Source organism: Pteropus vampyrus, unplaced genomic scaffold (genome assembly GCF_000151845.1).
Source record: "Pteropus vampyrus isolate Shadow unplaced genomic scaffold, Pvam_2.0 Scaffold148, whole genome shotgun sequence".
Classification (NCBI taxonomy): domain Eukaryota; kingdom Metazoa; phylum Chordata; class Mammalia; order Chiroptera; family Pteropodidae; genus Pteropus; species Pteropus vampyrus.
In genome coordinates this window covers 2,108,143-2,129,301 of record NW_011888929.1, presented here as the reverse complement: position 1 = coordinate 2,129,301, position 21,159 = coordinate 2,108,143, and the positions used below count along the sequence as shown (strand labels likewise).

Here is a 21,159-nt window from a genome sequence, read left to right as displayed (position 1 = left end):
AAACCAGAATGTATGATACATCACTTGTGTAACATGTGTGTCTATGTATGCTTGAAGAGATACATGAAAATGATTACAAAAATTAATCGTGATTATCTTAAGGTAGTGCGATTCCAAGGGACTTTCATTTTCTTCTTACTAGTTTTAGGATGTTCAAATGATCTACAGTAAATTTGTATTATTTGTACAAGTAGAAAAAAAACTACCTACATTATGGTGAAAAAATGAAAAATTGACTTTTAGAGCTGAAAAACATGGTTACAATGGGGAAACACCAAGCTAAGTATATATCATCAAATGCTGCTATAAGCTAATCAGTTTATGTGGCTAAAACAATCCATACCTGATAAGCAGTTTTTCCTACACCGTGTCCAAGCCCTTCTGTTTATAACTATAGAAGGTTATTTAGAACTTAGTCTCTTTATGATTCTGCCTCTGGTGTAAGGTCTTCTAGAGTTATCTGTTAACAAAGACTCTTTGTATTTCCTTTTGCCGTATATCAAAATGGTCTAGCACTATGATTGTATGTTAGCAATCTAAAGCTTCATTCTGATAGTCTTCACGTGATATATTGTTCTTTATACTTTATTTTCAAGCCTCTTTGCAAAGGTTATGTTTTAGTTGACCCTGGGAAAGCTGCTACAATGTTCTCTTGCTGTTATCTGTCCTCCATGCTTGGTCAACCCAACACAATTGTGTAAATACTGACAACTGCATTCCAAACCTCAAAAGCATGTTACCTTGCTTTTAACATTAAGAACTGCTGGTGAATAATATTAATGACATAGTAAATGTAAAGCTTATGATGATAGATGAGACCTCCATGCCTGGCAAAAAAGACATTTAGACACAAGATGACACTTGTAACTGCTTTCTAGATAGAGCTTGATGTCACTAGGATGTTCCAGGCTGATAGACAGTCTTTATTTTTGACTTAGTTAAGCATGCTCTACTATGAGTCGACTACCTAGAAATATTCAGTAATATTTCTTTAAATTTTTCTTGGCTGTACATGGGCTTTCTATACAGATACATATACAATCTATATTTGAATTATCTTTTTGTATATTAAGTCATATGGTGAATTAATTTTTCAAGTCTTCTTGATTTCATATATTAGAATTATAAACATGACTGGATAAAAATTCTTGAAGGGTTTCCTGAAGGAGTTTGATGGTATTCATGGCATTCTTTGGTGTTACCAGCTAAAAATCAATCTCACAGAAAATTAATTTTCTGCCATTGTGTTCACTGATGGAATCTTCACCTTTTTGAGTCCAAGGACTTCAACGGAACTGCCTAATGTGAACCATACTCATTATAAACTTTGTCAGGTTAAGCATGTCTCAGTCAATATACTGTAGTCATCTTTGTTTTTATCTTTAGATGTCTTTTGGAAACTCCTAAAACCTTTTGAATTCTCAAGTGTAATAATTACTTGAGGAACACATTCACATGCTACACTCTGTGTTCCTTAAAGCCACAGTAATCCATATAAGTTTCATAGGATACAAAATTACTAAATGTAGAAGTTGAAAATGATATGAATTTGGAATAGTTATATTTTTCACTTGTACTATTTTCATTAGATTAGCTTATTATTTTTCACAGCTTTATATGATAAATTCTTAATTTAACTCTAGTTATGATCACTTCCATAAATATTTCCATTTTCCTCAATAATTTAAGCTGTAAAAAATATCAGTGATAACATAAATAATGATACCACCATTAATTAATGAGAAACAACTTGAATATGCTGGCTAACAGCACCTTTGAATTCATTTGGGTATAAAATATTTAGTATATTTCATGTTTGTTTTAGATATATCCATAATCTCTTTTCATCAGTTCATTAATAAATATATCTGTTTGTGTTCCTATCAAAATATAACTAAAACACAGAAATCACTAGAACCAATTTTTGGAAGAGACATTTAATATGGATTACTTTAGGATAGATGAGGTAGAAAATGTTAAAATTATCTTCAAAACGTGTTATTTTTCTGAAATACCAATAAAAATTAATTCATTTTTAAATTAAAATCAATGTTTCTGTTAATATTTTTTCTGTTACCAATTTTCTATTAACAAGTAAAGTGATTCAAATTTCTTAACATTTTGAAAAAAGAGAAAAACTTTATAAAATGGAAAAATGACTGTATAATCAGATCAAGTGCTTTGATTACTATCACTTAATTCAATAAAGAAATGTCAGTTCAGATAGTGACTAGTTAATTTGGTCAAAGCATTTGACAGTTTGTGAGTTTCAGTATCATGCAAATGATTATTTTTCCAAACGCTCATTTGTATACTACATAATACCACATGCATAATCTAGCTTTTAGTTTAGTGTTAAAAATGATACCATAACTGAAGTTAAGAATCATTTGACACTGATCATTAAGTAGTGAAACTGTGTGATCGGGTTGCTGTAATAATGGCCCTGAAGTTTTTCGAGCCTTCTTGGATCCATACTTTTAGGTAACCTTCTCCCGCACTCACCATGCCTCAGTAAGTTTCTGGCATTGGTCACTCAGACATTACTAAACATGAACAAACAGATGCTTGCAATATGTGTGCACACTGGAGATTGCTATTTTGGAACCCCGTGAAAGCCATGTGGTATAGCCTGGGCTAGACTGCTGCAGGGTAAGAGATCACTTAGAGCAGAGACATGCTATCCTAGCAGCCACCTCTCCAAACATCACCTAGCTGACCTGATAGCTAATTGCAGATGCATTAGTGAGCCCAATATAGAGCAGCAGAGAAAACAACAGTCCAGCTCAAATTACTGACCCATAGAACTGGATCATAAATTTGGTGGTTTGTTTTGCATTAAAAGCTAACTGAAACGGCAATTAAAACTATAATTGGATGAGAATTTTGTGGATCTGGGGAGAAGGACTGCAAGTTAGACAAATAAAAAATACTTTGGATAGAGAATAGATGGAAATAGATTGCAAATATGGCCACAATACTTTGCAGTTCCTCCCAACAGGAGGTTTCGTCACCCTTTGAATTTGGTAAGGCCTTATGACTTGTTTTAACCAATAGAATGTGACAAAAGTGAAACTGAACAAGTTTAGAGCCTAGACCTAAGGGATGATGACACTTCTCTTAGATCTTGGAACTCTGAGACATTCATGTAAACAAATCTGGACTAGCTTGGTGGATAATAAGAAACATTGTGGCCCAATTGCCCCAGTAGCCCCAGCCTCCAGCCAGCTGATCCCTAACATTATTTCCTGGAAGGTGGCAGGCAGGTGGCAATAGATGCATGAGTGAGTCTTGCTGAGATCAGCAGATAAACCAGATGATTACAGCCCAAGTTGCCAACTCAGAATGAAGAGTTAAACAAATGGTGGTTTGAAGCCACTAAGTCGCGAGTGGTTTGTTTTGTAGCAAAAACTAACTGATAGACTATCTTTAATGGTCACCTCTATATATTTAGGATGACTACTCTTTAATTCCTTTCCTATAGTTATTCATTTACAAAAAGGAGATGTTCACAGTGTATTCATTGATATTTAAACTATAAAACTTCCTTTTCTCTAAAGGTATTTGTATCTCAACACCTAAAATATAAAAATAAAACAGAACAATGGATTATTCCAGTCAGAATTTTGGTATGAGACTATACGTGGTTGGAAACAACAATGTGGGTAAAACTCCAAAAAAAACTAAGCAAAAAAAAGAAAATCCTTAACTTATTCTGCCTGATTATTCTTAAAGGCAAATGAAAACATTCTTATTGAAATGCTTGCATCTCTAAAACTGGCTAAAGTTATTTTAAACACCAGAGACTTTGCAATAGACTGTTCAGAATCATTACTGATACGATGGCTACAGTGAGCAAAGCATGTCACAGGTCCCTACTACACACAGGTCCCTACTTCAGGGAAAGCCTAAGGACTTTAGATATTTACTACTTAGGTGATGATGGGTAATGGCAATTAGAGTGCAGGTTTCAGAAATGCTTTTAGAAAATACTATTACTATAGTTAATAAGTACTTTCAAACAAAATTTTATCGATATGCTATATTTAATAGTGGGGCTATCACGTGTTAAACAGGATAGAATACAGTATTTTATAGTTTCAGTTAGACTTCTTGATCTGTAATCTTAGAAGTGTTCACTGCAATATTGTGTCTTCACAATTAATGCATTCTAAATTATTTTAGCTATTTTTGCTTCAAAATAGTTAATTATTTTGGTTTTACAGATGTGTAAGGTATATAATGAGAAACAGCTTGATTTTAGGGTAATTAAAAAGCTATCAGAGTATTACCACCTTACCTTATACTAGTTGATTGATAACCTTTAGTAAAGAATTTAAGTGAACCCAGTTGAACACTAATTCTAAGAACAAGTCTTTCTGCCAATGACATACTTGGTTAATAATTCAAATTTCTCCTCCAGAGTTTTATATTCTCTCAACAGTATAATGTCTCAATACTATAATAATTATCACATTAAATAGTTGTTCAAAAGTCTGTATAAATGAAGAGTTCTAGAAGGGAGAAATCATGCTTGACTCAACTGTGTATTTCCTGCCCTGATAAAGTGCTATACACATTACAAATGATCATTAAGTTTTGTAAAGTGATGTATTAAAAATTTCCCTGATATTGGTATATTACTATTTTTTTTGGTGTGGCAGTTTAGCACATGAGCAAGAAAATGAGAAAGCAACTATATATAACAGCATAAAATTCTATTTGTTTATACAATAATAAATTTAACAAATATTTTATTTAGCAAATAATCTGCCAGGCATAATGCCAGGTGCTGGCAATGGTTAGCAAGATAGGTATAATACCTGTCTTCAAATTATATAATGTAATAAAGGAATAAATATAGGAAGGAACAGAAATTTAAATTTTAGTCCACTTTTCCTTAACTACATTGTATTCTTAGAACTGTTTCTAGAATAATAAGCAGCCTCCTGAAAAAAATCACATAATGCTTCTCAGGGAATTATTTTAATGACTCTGAATTCTGAATCTTAACACTGTAATAGTTAATGTCTTTTTTATATACCCCACAGAAAGCATCAAACAACATGTAAATTTATGTAAAACACATGTACTTATGCTAAGCAACATGTAATTTATCCCTGGATTTAATTTGGAAAAATCTGGCAGCTTTACTTTTGTTAGAAATATGTAACTTGCTATAATTGGAACTGAGCATAATCATGGTCATTTACTTAACTTTAATAGGTGATATGAGAAGCTTTCTTTAAAATAGAATTACTATAGTAACAGATGAGGTTGTTTTAACTATAAGATCACCATTTGTTATTGGAATTTGGAAGACAAAATTTCACTATCTTTCATATTTTCCTCATGCTTAGTCTCTAACCTAGAACATATTTTCCCCTTCTGCTTCTTCTCCCTGCTTTGCCTGCAATACTCTTTATTCTCCTTTAAGAATAGGCTCAGATATTATTTAGTTTAGTGGAAGTCTGCTCTGCTTCTATTGGTTGGATGATATGTAACTTGGACTGTGTTCTCTGAACATACTTCTTCCATTGCTCTTGCCACATATCAATTTATAAGTCTGTTCCTCTAAAAGACTAAGCTCCTCAAAGGTAGCACTCTATCTTAGTTGTATTCAGATATGCTCCATAGAATGCTTGGTATTGATTATAACAGAATCCTCAGTTCCTGGACAGATGCCTATTGTATAGGTGCTCAATAAATCTTTGTGGAACTGTGATATATTCAGAATTCATCTATCGTACACTGATCTCTACAGAGCCATCAAATATTCATTAAAGAAAATGGTGTCATGCTTTCCAAATTCTCTAAATTGATCTTTTCTGCTTCTCTTATATGAGGAATATTAGATGACAAAAGAAAATAAATAGCCCAATAGTTATTTCTAAATTTTCCTCTTCCTCTTTTACTGAGAGAAAACTTCTTTAAGAGGCTACCTACTGAGTTATTAATTCTAGACTCCTAAAGTCACTCTTATATTATAGTATGATAAAAATAGTCCATGAAAGAAACTAGAGGATTTTGAAAAGCTAAAGTTAAACACATCATAACACTTAGGCATCCTTTAGAATTTAATACAAAACAGAAAGAGGAACGGCAAAATAAAAGTAGAATTTCAAAGATGTCTTGAAAATAATGACCTCTCAAAAACCCAACTCTTTGAAAATCACTTTGAGAAATAATATAGAAGTCAGACTAAAACACAATACCTACATATAAATAGTATTTCAAAATGTAAAACTGAACCATGTTTGCTTATAAGAGTCCTAAACCTTATATGGTATTAGAGAATGAGGACAGTCTTTTGTTTACTAAGGCTTTCAAAATCTAAAAGGAATAATCTTCTTTTATATATTATTCCTTCAAAGTATAAATTCTAGTATTAAGGGTCTTATTATACTATGCATTTCATCATTCTGTAGGTTAAATTATATCCCCCGGATACACAGATATATGTGTAGGGCATTCTTTTTAAAATAACGAAACCAATAAAACATATTGGCATTACTTCAACATAACTAGAAACTGCTTTCTATTTTTATTTTATTAAAAACTCCTATGACTACTATTTCTAGAGAAAGCAATTATTTTTAGCACAATGTCAAAAATATTTAAATTTGACATGAAGCAAAATGAATAAAGCTATTGATCACTGACATTCTCCTTTATTGTAATAGAAATGAGAAACTTTCCTTGGTCAACAAAAAATAAAAAAAGCTATTTATATATGATAATCAACATCTGTTTCTGAGTGGCTTATTCTAAATGGCTAGTTTTTACTTCATATACTCCTACCTTCACTTATTCCTTTAGCAACTCTACAAATATTTATTTAGTCGTTAATGTGTATCAGATACTGTATTGAGTTCAGAAAATAAACATGTTCTTAACTTCTGGAAATGAGAAGATGAGAAAGAATCAAGAAACATTTATAATAGAATTTGATACTTGTTCTGGTGGAGGTATGGGAAAGGCATAATGGAAGCACTGAGAGCACTGCAGGTGAGGAAAAGGACAAAATCTGAGGCACGACCAGCTATCTGACTTTTGAAAACTGGATTTTGGGGGCCAAATTCTCAGGTGAAACCAATGCTGCAAATAACATACTGAATAAGAACAGATATGGTTTTAAATGTCTCAGATGTGGAAACAATATTTTCTTTGAAAGAACAGTTGAGACTTTTGTATTCTATATGTTTTGCCTCATTTTCAGCAGTAAAAGTAATGTAACATTGCGCCTCATATCTATTTTGAGAGAATCTTCAAAAAACTAAAAAGAGAAGTTGATAAAAAGGGATTAACATACTATAAAATGATAATAATAGCAGCCAGAGAGAGTGAGCTTAAATTAATGGGAAAACAACCGGAGAATATCTGAAGAGGCAAGTGTAGTAGGACACTTTAACATGTTCTTCCTGTTAGTTATATAAATGTCTAACCATTATACTGTACAACTGAAACTAGTATAAAATAATATTGAATGTCAACGCTAATTGAAAGATAAAAATTAAAAAAAAAGGTTTTTCAACTCATGCTTAGTAACTTTTATGGGAGGATCTTTAAAAACAATTTGGTGATTTGATGTTACAGAAAACATGATTTTAATGTTTTAATAGTGATCAAGTAAAGGTAAGGTAAAAATAAAAATAGGTTGTCTATCTAAAGATGTGAGACTACAGAGAAGAAACACAATGTCTTCATGTCTTCGATTTTCAAAATGTCACAATGAAGAATTACAGGTAGTTTTAATTCTTTTTATCTTTGCTTTGAAACATCAAACTAGATTTGGAATATTATTCACAGCAATGAAGTTTAACCTCCAAGAAGCCTAAATGGTAATGGTGGCTGTGTCGTAAATGTGCCTGTGTTGCTCCAAACCTCAGTGAGGCCCTTCACTCCTCTTCCTTCCTGTGGCACTTTTTTTTCATTTGTAGATAACTTGCCTGACTCACAATGTTGTTGTTTTAGTTAAAAGAAACAATACATATGAGAGAGAAAGGGCAAAAGTTCTCTTTATGATGTAAAATTCTATTTACATATTTTAGTCTAGGTCTTAATCAGATAATAAAACTTTCAAATTTATTCTGAAGTGATTAACTAGATGTTGAAGAGTCAGATCTGTAGGGCTGCCTTTAAAAATATATATAACAGAAACATATTTTTGGCAAATGGGAAGGAGACTGCTCACGATATAAAATTTACAAATATTAGAAAAAAAAGAACTTGTATAATATAAATGTAACCAATTAATCACAGGACAAACTTCATAGGTGTGAATGATTTTGATGAATATATGAAAATTTTACCAGCAATGAGAATAATTCACCCACAAATTCTATAATAGGTAAAAGATATTTACATTATTCACAAGATAATATAACCAACATTAAATGAAACAAGTGGGAAATTTTAAATATTATCTCCCTAAATATTTCTAGATATGCTCTATGTTTAATAAAAGAAATTGAGAGACAGTGTTGTATTAGGGTTCAGAACTAATTCGAATAATAATTCTTCTATATAACAATTATTTAAATTTGGGAATGTTGTTTATCTTTCTGAATTTCTCTTCCTTCTGTCAAAAACAAAACCCCTAAACAAAACCCTAAATTAATTCCTATATCATAAGGTATTTGTGGGAAGTAAATAACATTTGAAAAGTTTAGCACATTGCTAAATATCTAGGAGGCATTCAATGGATGAGAACAATTATTATTTTTATCATTACTCATATCTGTTTCCAGTGCTTTCTCAGTGATGGCATTTGACATTAGGACTGTCTTAGGTTAGGGTTTCAGAGAAACAGTTTGAGATGGAGACTCCATTGAGATGGAGACTCCGTTGAGAAATGCCATTGAGATCAACATTTGTGGGGAGAATGAAGAAAGTGGAATTGAGCATAGGATGTGTTTAACTCTGATGCAATCATAACAAAGGCCTCAGCTTATCCCATAAGAAACTCTGGAGCTAAGATGGTCCCCCAGAATTGTCTCACTTTGAGGCAAGAGACTCGGCCTTTATAATCATCTCCATTCATTCATTATCCCTACCCTTAGGCACAGGCTGGGGGAAGGTATAATTTGGCCAGACAACTCTCTCTGGCTGACAGCAATTCCCAGAGACGGACTCAGCTGAGAGCCATCAGCCACTAATACTCTCAGTGGCTTGAGAAAGGGGTGCCTTATTTTTGAAAGGGGAATCTGGGGAGTGCCTTATTCTTGAAAGGGGAATCTGGGCAATACACTGTGGTATCTATTACAATGGTGTATGGTGTCCTCAGTTAAAACTGATACAATTTGTTATCCTTCCTAATTCAATTCATTTGGACAGGCCTACAAATCAATTAAAATAATGAAAGGGAGAGGCATGCAGGAAAACAAAAGGAAGACAGAGGTAATTATAACAAATTACCAAGATTTGAATAGAAGCCTCTTAAGAAAAAACAGCAAACACTGATTGTGGGCAAAACTGGAATATTGAGACAAGATTATAAGTATTCGGCTCTAAAAATAATTTATATACTCATTTCAGTAACAACTTGAACATTTGATACATGTAGAAAGTTACACTTTTATAATTTAAAGAGTGGGCTTAATATTATGCATTTATTTATTTATTCATTCTAAACTGTTTAGAACATATATAATTTATAAAAACTTTTGCTTTCTTGTAAAAATAAGTCTTTGTCAGATGAGGAAGAGGAAGCAGTTCTAGAGTCAAGTTCCACTGATTATTCTTCAATGTACAATGGCAGAATGATTAATAGAAATTTAGAGTAATAATGAAAAAATACAATAGAAATTCTTAACTGAAACTCATAATATCTGGAGTATTATTTTGCATAAAAATACTTATTAGAAGTTTGTTATACATCTTAGAAAGACTAATAGGTCTAAGTAAGTAATTTACTATTGAAAATGACTCAGGTTAGAATTTAGTTTAATAAAAATCATTGAAACAAATCAAATAGACTTCATGGTCAAGGTTGAAAATAATAACAGTGGTTGCAGAAATGTACTGGGGACTACCAATAGTCATATTTCCAAAGACACAGGAATTTCATTACTGATTAAATTCATCCTTTGGTTGGGTTAAAAACAACAAACACAATGAGAATGTATTATTACAGAAATCCAGTCTGAATATATATATATTCAGATATATATACATATATATATATATATATATATACACACACACACACACACACACACACACACACACACACACACACACATATATGAATGAAAGGAAAAAATAATTTTTGAGAAAAATAAAACTTCCAAAAGGGAAAATATATGGAGTTCTAGACTTTATGCACTTCTTAATTTCTGGAGTTTACACTCTAGGAAAACAAATTCTACTAAGAGGTAAGGAGTATTTCCTATTTCTTATTCTCTACTTTTCCCAACCCAATAATCTGAAATATCCAGATGGCTCTGATAAGAATCTCTGAGAAACATCATTCTTCGCTATATTTTTTATTCCCACAGAGATCACAGAACATAGGCTACTGATCTGATTTTTCTCAGCATAGCCTACACTAAAATTGCCATTATCAAGAAGCTTTATTTTCTCTCTAAATCAATCAGTCAAATGACCAATCAATAAATCAACCAACCAAATATGCAGTTTTGTACTACAAAACATTTCAGAGAAACTAGTAACTTTCATATCACCCATAATGCCATGTAAATATATTATAAAGATAAAACATCTATCAAAAATGGAGCCTCTAAATGAATAAAAATGCTTTGTATCCCTACCATAATACCATATCTAGAAGGTTTCTTTTGGTAGATTCTATGAACAAAGGGAGGCCTGTGTGACTTGGATGGTTAAGTCTATTTTTTCATATGTGATAACTTTGGAGGTATCACTTGATTATACTACATCTGACAAACTACAAAAAATCAAGAGAGACAATTAGAGTAAAAATGAAGGTGGATAATCAACATGGGGCTAGTATCCAGCTGTGACCCTGAAGGTATTTATGGTCCACAGATTACTCAGATAACATCCCCAGAAATTAAAAAGTGGTCTTCTAATAATAGACTGTCTCAGATGTCATCTAAGGCAGTCACCTTTTATTCAGTTCCAAACTGTACTAAAGTGAACATCCAATTTTATGTAAAAAGTTAAAAAGCAAGAGAATAAACTATTTTATAATAGGTTTTAACATAATTTTATGCAGCATTTATATTAAACCTCTGAAATAATGCAATAGTTGGCTAAACTGAGAAAATGCTTTATGTCACGATTTTATTTTTTGTATTTAATAAATATTGACTGAGTAGATATTTTATGGATGTCCACAGTGCAAAGTGATCAAACATAAAATGCTTTTAGGGACCTCGCAGTTTAGCTTATTTCATTAATATATAAAATGTTGCAGAATCACATACAAGCAGGGAAGATGGATGTGGTACACTTTCCTGGAATAATCTGAAAATTCTAAGGCCTTGAGGGTAACCTCTTTCCTTTTCAGTCCCGAAGCTTTGGTTGGTATTTACTCCATTATTGAATGCCATTAAAAAGACAAAGTGACTTCTTTTGTTAAGTTAGGTTGAAGACTGGAGAGAACTGTTATAAAGCAAGCATGTGGCAGTCAAAAAATTACAGCAGAGAAGAGGAAGTTGGTGGATTACCAGGTTTCCAGGATTCAGAGCAAGACAGAGATCCAGGAGGCATGAAATCAAGTGGTGATGAAGAACAAGAGCTTTGCCAGTCAGGGAGAGGGTAAGGCTCAGAGTCTAGGAGGCCATATTACTTGAAAGTATGAATATTACCAGTGAGTAAAATGAGCCTAAGAGAATGCATGCCTCTGTTAGATATACTGATCTTCTGCCCTTCTGTATGCTTCCTGATTAGTTATGAAATACTTTCAAGACTCGTATCTGCTAATACGATGAAGAAGATGCAACAGAAACTGGCCAAATCCTCAAAACTTTGTGCCTTAGTAAACCCTGGCAGTGTATCCAGTGATTTTATTCATTTTAAAAACATTAACATTTATCCACCAGGAAAGAGAATGGTGCTAGTTGAACACTTACTGTCATCTGTTCTGAAACTTTTACTCTTTAGGAAATAGATGCTAACTCCCAAGACAATAAACTAGGAATAGAAGTCACTATAATAAGAAGACTGACACAGGTTAGAATGTTTCAGCTAATGTAAAATCCTCAAAATATTAAAGAGTCTATATTCTGGCCCTTTTTATCTACCTAATACTGCTCAAAAACCAGGGATACAAATCAGGCTTGTTCCTGTATGGTTCCCATGCTTGGTATACAGAGTATCACAATTACTTCTACTTTCCAACTTTCTGACATTTAGATCTTGTTGGCAATGGAATGTACTACTTCAGAGGAGTGAGTTTCTCATCATTAAAAGTGTTACAGCAGACACTCATGATACTGATGGAGAATCCATGTATCAGTTTAAGACAAACTCAATAATCTCCAAGATCCCTCACAACCCTGAGATACAGTATCTTCACCGATTTTAGGTGTCTTTCTCTTTATTCTTTTCCTATCCTAATGCTACCCATTCTCTGAGGTCTAGGTAAAGTTGCACATTTTCCCCAAATAATAGTACTCCCTGTGATAGTTATGAGAAATTGATGAGCTATTACATAACAATTTTTTAGCTGAGTAGTTTGTATACACTATGTGCTCAATTAATTCCTTTTCTTGCTTTCTTCCATAATGATAATAATACACATTAATTTCTCTTCTGGTCTCCAATAATATTTAGCTGTAATAAAAGATTAGTAATTGTTTTTATGGTAATATTTTTCTTGAAATACTTAATATTCTATGTCATCTTTAAATTTATTAAAAATTAGAACCAAATCTTCCTTTTATTTTTATCTCCTGCAGCTTATAGACAAGGGCTGAACACAATGGTCAATGAATCTGGAGAGGATAATCTTTATAAAGGAGAATAAACATAATGCAGTTTAAAAATCACACTGTATTTAATCTTGTTATTCCATTTTAGTATTCATGTGGCCTGGAAAAGTCTGATGCTTCAAGTTCCTCATTAAAAAATGGGGTCAAATATCCCCACCTTGCCTTCCTAAGCAAACTGTTATAACCAGATAATTGGGTTAATATGAAGAACCATCCAAATAATGCATTTTGTTTTGGTTGCCCATTTAGTTGTAATTCAGCATGTTTGGAGAGTTCACAATGGAAAAGGCAGTTCTTAAGCTAACCATCTTGATGACAACTTTTTAAATTTTTTTTCTCTGCCTAAAAAGAGAGTAAATTGCAGGCTACCATAATATTCAGTGTAACTGTTCTTCATGCATTATAAGGATTAAAACTAGCTTTCGTCTCAAATAAATAATTAGGAATTTCAAGTCTCTGGAAAACAATGCATCACCACAGTCCTCCATTAAGTCTGTGGCTTTGGTCATGGTGCTGTTCAGACATCCTGAGGGTATTAAAAGGTTCTCAAAGACCTCTGACTGACATAAACAATTGTGTCAAAACATGATTGTAAATGCTTTATTTGATAACAGGATAGTTACTCAGGGCCAAAGCTTATAATGGTCGACTTCCTCATTGTAATCTCTGTTCAGTCAGTCTAGAGTGAATGTTCAATCCCTGCTCCACACAGCTGTCAGACTTATCTTCCAAAAAACAAATTTAATCACATCACTACCTACTGAATTCAAAATACAACCCCAATTCTACAGCTTGGAAATCAGTGGCTTTTACTTTTTAATGAGGCCTCTGCTACTTCCCTTTAAATTTATTCAACAAATATAGACTTATTGTCCACTCTGTGCCCTCACTGTACTGTCAGGGTCAGTGGTTCCTCACTGTTCATGAAACATGCTACCCTTCTATCTTTGCTTCACTTGCTCACTCTGTTTGAAATGCAGTTTCTTCTCCTAGGCACCTGGTAAAATCCTGCCTATCCAGGTCCAGTTCAAATACCAACTCCTCCTACCAGCTATATGCACAGAGTTCTCTGGTGACAGCACTGTTAAAATAGATTACAGCATACCCTGCTTTCTCTCTCCTTGAATTGTGCTTTCTTAGGAGTGAAGGGCCATGCCTTTTACTTTGGATCCTCCACAGCACTTAACTTATAAACTGAATTGAAATAAAAATCTTTAGAATAGCCGCATTAATTTGCCACATTCAGTTAATTCATATCACTGCCAAAAAGGTGATTTTGGTGAACTGGATCAAACGTTTATAGATTTGCAAAGATCCTTTTAAATGGTGGCTTCATTAATGGACTCACTCCAAATCAGTCATATTGCTGGGTTTGTAAAACATGGCCTAAATAAAGAGGGCAAGAAAAATAGAAGCATTTTTATTATAGATGTTTCCATTTAAATTTCGAAGCAATACTTATTTTTAACATGATGCGACTATGTTTATCTATTCACTCACTTAAAATGCAGTCCAAAAGCACTATTTTACTTAACACATAACAATGTACATTGTATATAGATGTTATAAAAGCTACACATAAAAATTTGCCCAGAGCTTTATCTACAAATCAGAGGCTATGTACAAAAGACACCGGTACAACTAGTTTAAAGGTAGAAAACTTCATTAAGCTATATTTTGGTGTATATATATATATACATATTGCTAAATTTCAACACCGTTGATATCTTCACTTATTTATTTTTTTGGTCAGAAATTTGGTTGATTCATTTGACTTTCTGTTGTGTTAATGTGCAAGTATACCCCTCTTTCTGTTCTGATTCATCCCCATGCAATTTTACCCACTGGTGGATTAGGCCCCAAGGCAGTTAATTTAGAGAGAGCTCCAATCAAAGGTACTCTATTTCTTCTTAAGTCCCTGAATTCCGTATGGCTTTCCTACCCTGCTGGGCCAGTCTAGGCCCTCTATGATCTCTTCAATGGCTCTTCTTTGAAACTCGGAGCAGGCCACAGACTGCCCCACTTTGGCTCTCTTCTGAGCCCTGCCAGTCTTCAACTGGCTTCTCAACAGCAGGTATCCACAAGTCCCAAGGCTTTCCCAAATCTCCCTGCTATATAACACTTTCATTCCTTTTCCTAAAACATACTATTTCTCAGACATATTAATTCACAAGGAGAAAGGCAGGAGGGGGGATAGAATTCTTTTATTTTTTTTCTCTCTGTCTTTTAAATGTCATAAAATGGAATTCCCTCCAATCTATGCCCCTGAAGCTACCCAGGACCCAATCAGTGTTTGAGGAAATTGGGAGAAAAGGGATAGACAATTTATTTTGTTTTGCATTTTTAAAGCTTCCAATTTTTAAAGTACATATAAACTTCTATTAAGTATTCCGCATATACTAAAAATGGCAAGTCCTACATTACCTTAAACCTAAATATTTTCTCACTTCTTAATATGATAACTTGCTCTACTCTTCTTTTCTATAGTTTATTATCACTGTCTACAATCCAGAGCCTATTTTTAACATGGCTTGTAAAAATATGGGTTAATAGGGAGTAAGGAGTCAATTTTGTACTACTCAAGGGCAAGATCAGCAAGTATGTAAAGAATATAGCAGGTACTGCTAACTGCCAACCTTATGAAAGGAATTAAAGGTATTTACTAATACAAAAGAATGGCATCAAACTAAAGTGGTACTGCCTAAGAGACAAAAACAAGAATTCATATAATTTGACCAGGACCATTAATTTCTCTATTGGTATTTTAAAATAAAGAGGGGGCTTGCTTATATAAAGAAAAAACAATATTCATTTTAGATATATTTTTACTTTATATATGATCGCTCCATCTGAATGTTTACAGATAATTCTGAGAAGATATATTTTTGATGAGAAATTTTTTTGTTTTCAGTGTAATATTTTTCTATCATATCTTTCTGGTGCTGTTTTATGACATTCATGCCATAAAATACATTCACAGTCTTGAAGGAATTATTAATCCAAGGTAAAGGAAATAGAAAAGTCACAAGTTAGAGGAAAATTCATTTAATTTAACAGGATCTGAATATTTTTTACATAACCATTAATAATTAAAATAAACTTATTTAATATGATGTGAACAATGTAGTTGGTAATTATTTCTTATTTATATATCTCTCCCATAAAATGCCAAGTAAATTAGGATGAAAGGAATAATTTGAAGAAAATATTTAATTTTGGTTACATTGGCAAATGTAACTAGAGAGCTCATATTTACTCTTCTTATATAAATTTATCAAATTCTAGTGTGAGAAGGGATCTTAGAAATTATCTGGTCCAACTTGTTCACTTTTCTTCTCTATGAGATCAATGCCTAGGCAAGGCAAGCAACTGGCTTTTTGATACACAGTTGATTAGGGATTAAACTAGAAATTGATCCACAAAATTCTCGACTTTGGGTCTAGGACTTTTTTCACTGTATCACATTACCTTTATCATAAAAAATAAAATTCAATTCTTACTGTTTTATATGTTTAGGCTCATCATAGCTGTGGTTTTCCACTGTTTTCCAAAGTGTTTAGAGAAAAACAAACTGATGTTGGTAAGCACGTGGCAGCATTTTAAATTGAATTTGTGGGCATAAACCATCTCTTTAGCTAACAGAGAAGGGATATAGCAGGTAAAATATCTCTGTCACCCTAATTCTAGCCGGCTTTCTCTCTCTCCCTCTGCCATGTAACTCTTCTGTCTTAAATAAGACTGTAGAGGGAGAGAAGGTGTTTTTTTCACTTCTCTATTGAGTTAGACACTTGATGATTCTATAAAATTTGGTTCAAAAGATTTCTCATTCCATTTAATTGATTGCTGCATTGCTATGTAAAATAAAAGAAGATATTACAAAGAAAAGATTAGGTGGGCAAGAGATGAGTCTGTGGATGTTTATCTAAGGCTAATGCACACTTTTAACTACAGGTTGCAGAAATTTAAAAATCTCCAATAATTATTATTCCTTGAGGAGTAGGTGAGGCAGGTTATTGCATTTATTCGTTGTATCATAATTATTGTTAATAATGCTTTAACACTAGCCACTTTATGTAGCAACATAACTTTGAGAAGTAATGTGTAAATATTAATAATATTAATCGAGTAAATAAAAGTGCCAAAGTAGCTAGATTTGCATAATAAAGTATTCCTAATTTTTTACTGGGAGTTTTAAAATAATTATTTCTTTCAGTCTGACATAAAACAAATAATGAAAATAATCATTTATATCAAATTAATTTTTTTCCTATTTTTCCTTAACATTTCATAGATAAAAAGTTTTTACATTTGAGTCCAAATTTCTAAAGTTATTATTACTCAAAAAACAAAAGTGTATTAACTTACGGCCCTGATGCTTTCAAAATGTCCACCTTCTTTCTCGAAATCGATAGGCTGTCCTTTTAGTGTCCAGTAGAAAGTGACATCCAAACTGGAATCGTGAATTGCTTTGCAATTAAGAACGATGCTTTCTCCCACAGTTAACTCTGTTCTTTTAGGAGTAAGTTCTATTCTTGTAGGTTCTATAGAAATATAATGCATTAATTAACATAACGAACACGTATTATTTCTCTGCGTTCTATATTATAAATAAAGAGAAAAAACTTACAACAAGGAATCTATGAATACAGTTGTTTCAAATACACATCCTTAAGTATACATATTAATTGAAATATAACATTTGGCATGCTAGGGCACTTTACTATGCTTCTGTAGGGAAGTGATGATTTAAAAGTTCCTGTTCCTATTAAGAAGTCAATTTGGACCAAAAAGAAAAAAGAAAAAAAAGATGAGAGACTATGTAAGTAGAAACAGTATTTGACATCTTGGAAGGAGAAAAATTAGACAAAAAAAAGCCACATCCTTCCTGTCCACCTTCACGGACCATCAAATGTAAATAAAAGGATTTTTACAATAAAAAATGCTCCATATCTAAGGAGAAAGAATACATGTGAGTTCTCTTCTTTAAAGGTTGTAGGAAGCACTTCCCTTCAAATAGCTATGTTAACAGAGATAAAAATATACTACTACTATAAAACCTTGTATTTGCTTTCACTCTACAACCTCTCTTAAGAATGGATAAGAAGTAAAAAAGGGACCTCTGGCTGATTATAAAATATCACTTTTGATAGGTTGTAAATGGTTTAATTGAGATCTGAAAAGAAAGACAAAATATTGAATGGAAATGTTTCTGAGAAAAAAATGTTTAATTATTTAGAGATTTAATTTAAAAAATACACATATACAGGGTTTAGAGCAACTGTGAACTATTAAAGGCTAATACAAGCTGTATACCTAAGGGTTATTTCAGATAGTGATCAAATAACTGCAATATGATGTACTATTTTGAATAAAGTAAGGAAGTGAGGGAGAGAGGATTTTGATTTTGTCTTTCATTTTAAGTAGATTTCTGATTGTAGATATCTCAAGAAGACTGACACAAATAATTAAAAATTAGCCCAATTTTTCTATTCTAGCTCTGCTGTTGGCAATAGCGTAATATGATGAAGTACCATTCTTAACCACCAATCACATCCTTCTAAGTAGTCACTAAGAAGACGATGCAATACCAGGAAAAAAATTCACTGTAAATGTTAATATTTTAGAAATCAGGTATTCTGTGTGACAGTCTTAGTTCTGTCTTCATCCGAGAACACGGATAATCACATAATACTGTAGTTTAAACTTTGTGAGAATTAGAATATTCCAAGTAAGTAAATATTCCATTTATCTTGTGATTAACAGAAAACATTTTGTTATTATATAAAAAAATGACTCTGGATCCAGCAGTGCTTCATTATGAAAAAGATTGTTTAGCACACAGAAGGTATAAGACACAGACTGGAAGTAGAAGACTGAGCTGGAGTCCTGTAATGTATACTATAAACGAAGACATCTTTTAAATTATGTTCCTTCCTTCCATTGATGTTTTCCTCTTCTCTAAAATATCAGAGTGCTGTCTATTTTAATTACTTTTCTATTTCTATAGAAAGAAAATTAACATTTTTATATTTTATATGGCCAAAATATTATTCATTATATAACACATGCACAAATAGAAAAAAAATAAGGATATAGTCAGTTACGAAAAAATATTCCTTTGCCAATTGAAGAGACTGCCTAAGATATGAGATTTTCTTAGTACTAAACACTGACATATAGTCAGTCTCAAAAGAAGGTTCCAGGCTTGAAATCTAATTCACTTTAGAAACAAAACTAACAGAAACATTGAAGCATCAGTATTTATAATATTAAAAGATGACATATAAAAAATTCCATTACTGCAAACATCTAAGAGCAGCTCTGGCATTAGTTTACCTGATGCACACTCCAACACCTCACATCTATGTCCTTCTGCTGCTATTCCTTTCTGCTCCAAATTCCCCATTAAAGTGGTAATAAAAGAATATTGCTGATAAACACTAAAATTAACTTTAGTAGAGAAAAAATACTTTTATACTGTTGGCATACTTTTAAATTTTGAGATATTGACTAAAACTCCAGAAAGTTTTCTTTACCTCTCACATATTTTGTTCAAAGAAAAATATTTAAATTTCTACCAACGAGGTATTTCTTTCTTTACAGTCCCCTAAATAATGGAAAGGGACAATTTGGTTGTGTTAGTTCTATTTTTACGATGTATTTTATCAACAGAAGCATGCACACACATATGTGTAAACACATATACATGCATATTACATTTATCCACTTTCTGATAAGGCCATGAAACTATGCTTATGAAATATTAGCCACATTTTCTTACCTTTTACAGATACTGAAGCTATGATTTCAGCAGAACCAAAGACATTTTCCCCTTGGCAAACGTACTTTCCCTCATCTGATTTAGAAGCATTTAGGATCCGCAGACTCCCGTCTGGAAGAATAGCTATTCTGAAAATTATTAAAAAAGGTTTTTTTTCTTGTTTTACTGAACATCAGCTAAGTGGTAAGAAACTCTGATAAAGTCTGAAACTACTTCCAAGGTAATAATAAAATAAAGGACTGTTGTGAAATATGCAGTGATAGTACAGATGTTTTATCCTTCAAGAAATTATATAAAAAACCCACTTAATATCTTCTCATATTTAAAAGGGCTAGGGAGTTACAGTTTTTTCTTTTGACAGTTAACTCTAAAACTTGTGGAAAAAAGGTGACCTTGAATTTGGTTATTAAAATTTATACTATAATATCACCCAGCAATATTTTAATATTAAGCTAGGTATTTCATCTCCAAAGAGTGAAACCAAGACTGACCTCAAAAATCAAATATAAAAAGAAAGCATAAAAACATAAAGTAGGACAAGTACAGAACACAAAATTAACTGTAATATACAGCCAAGAGATGATTTATGGTAGTTACTCTACAATGCCACTTGTGCAGCAAGGGTATGAAATTGAAACCTGATACCTGATACCTGACACCTGGGCTGCTCTCACTGCACTTTTTAAACATAAAAACATGATATCTGAGTTTACATTTGAGCTCATTTGGAGACCTTTGTTAAAAGCAGACCTTGAGTCTTATATGAAAGTGAAAAATTACAGTATTATTAAACATTTTTAGAAGTTCAGTGAAAATGAGTTTGATATTTAAGATTATCATATTCTCCTGTGTAGTTATCATTCCAGAAACATACAGATTTAAATTAAATTAGTGCTTTTCTCCTTTTCTCTTTTCTAAGCTCCTAAAATATATAACCCATTATTTCACCGGTATATTAATCTACTCAAGCAACCTAAAAGAAGTGGCTGGCTGTTGTAGTTTTATTTGATATGCCATTAGAGTCTGAACTGACTTCTTTGGGAAAGAGGAAGTAACAGACTGTACTGCTTTTAGTAAGAATCAGTGATCCCGATGAACTTAAAATCCTAAAATTAGATCCTCCTAGTCCTGAAAACAATGATTTATTCCATAGCAACATGATAATATTAAACTCTTTAAGATACAAGAATGGCTAAATATGTTTAGTCAACATCCTTCATATTATATTGTGTATTCAATCTTGCTGACCACCTAGAACTGAGAGTTATTGAGATTACTGAACTTTAAAACAATTGCATTAGATTCTAGGCTGCCAAATATTGCTTATGAATTTACTTATATATTGTCATCAATAAAGGTAGCAGTTTAAAAATATCACATTATCACATCGTTTCCAAAATGGATCAAACTCGATTTACAACATATAAGAATGGAGACAAATTTAGAAGCAAGGCAAAC

At 32.4% G+C, this 21,159-nt stretch overlaps 1 protein-coding gene across 1 annotated transcript in view; it reads right to left on the bottom strand.

Annotated features, from left to right (window-relative positions):
• CNTN5 (contactin 5) overlaps positions 1 to 21,159 on the bottom strand; it is a 508,562-nt gene that overhangs the window by 128,446 nt on the left and 358,957 nt on the right. Inside the window, exons 12-13 of the mRNA XM_011369440.1 lie at positions 19,702 to 19,829; positions 17,286 to 17,461 (exon numbers count right to left, since the gene is read on the bottom strand). Coding sequence (XP_011367742.1) covers positions 17,286 to 17,461; positions 19,702 to 19,829 — 304 coding nt within the window. The remainder of the gene's footprint in view (positions 1 to 17,285; positions 17,462 to 19,701; positions 19,830 to 21,159) is intronic.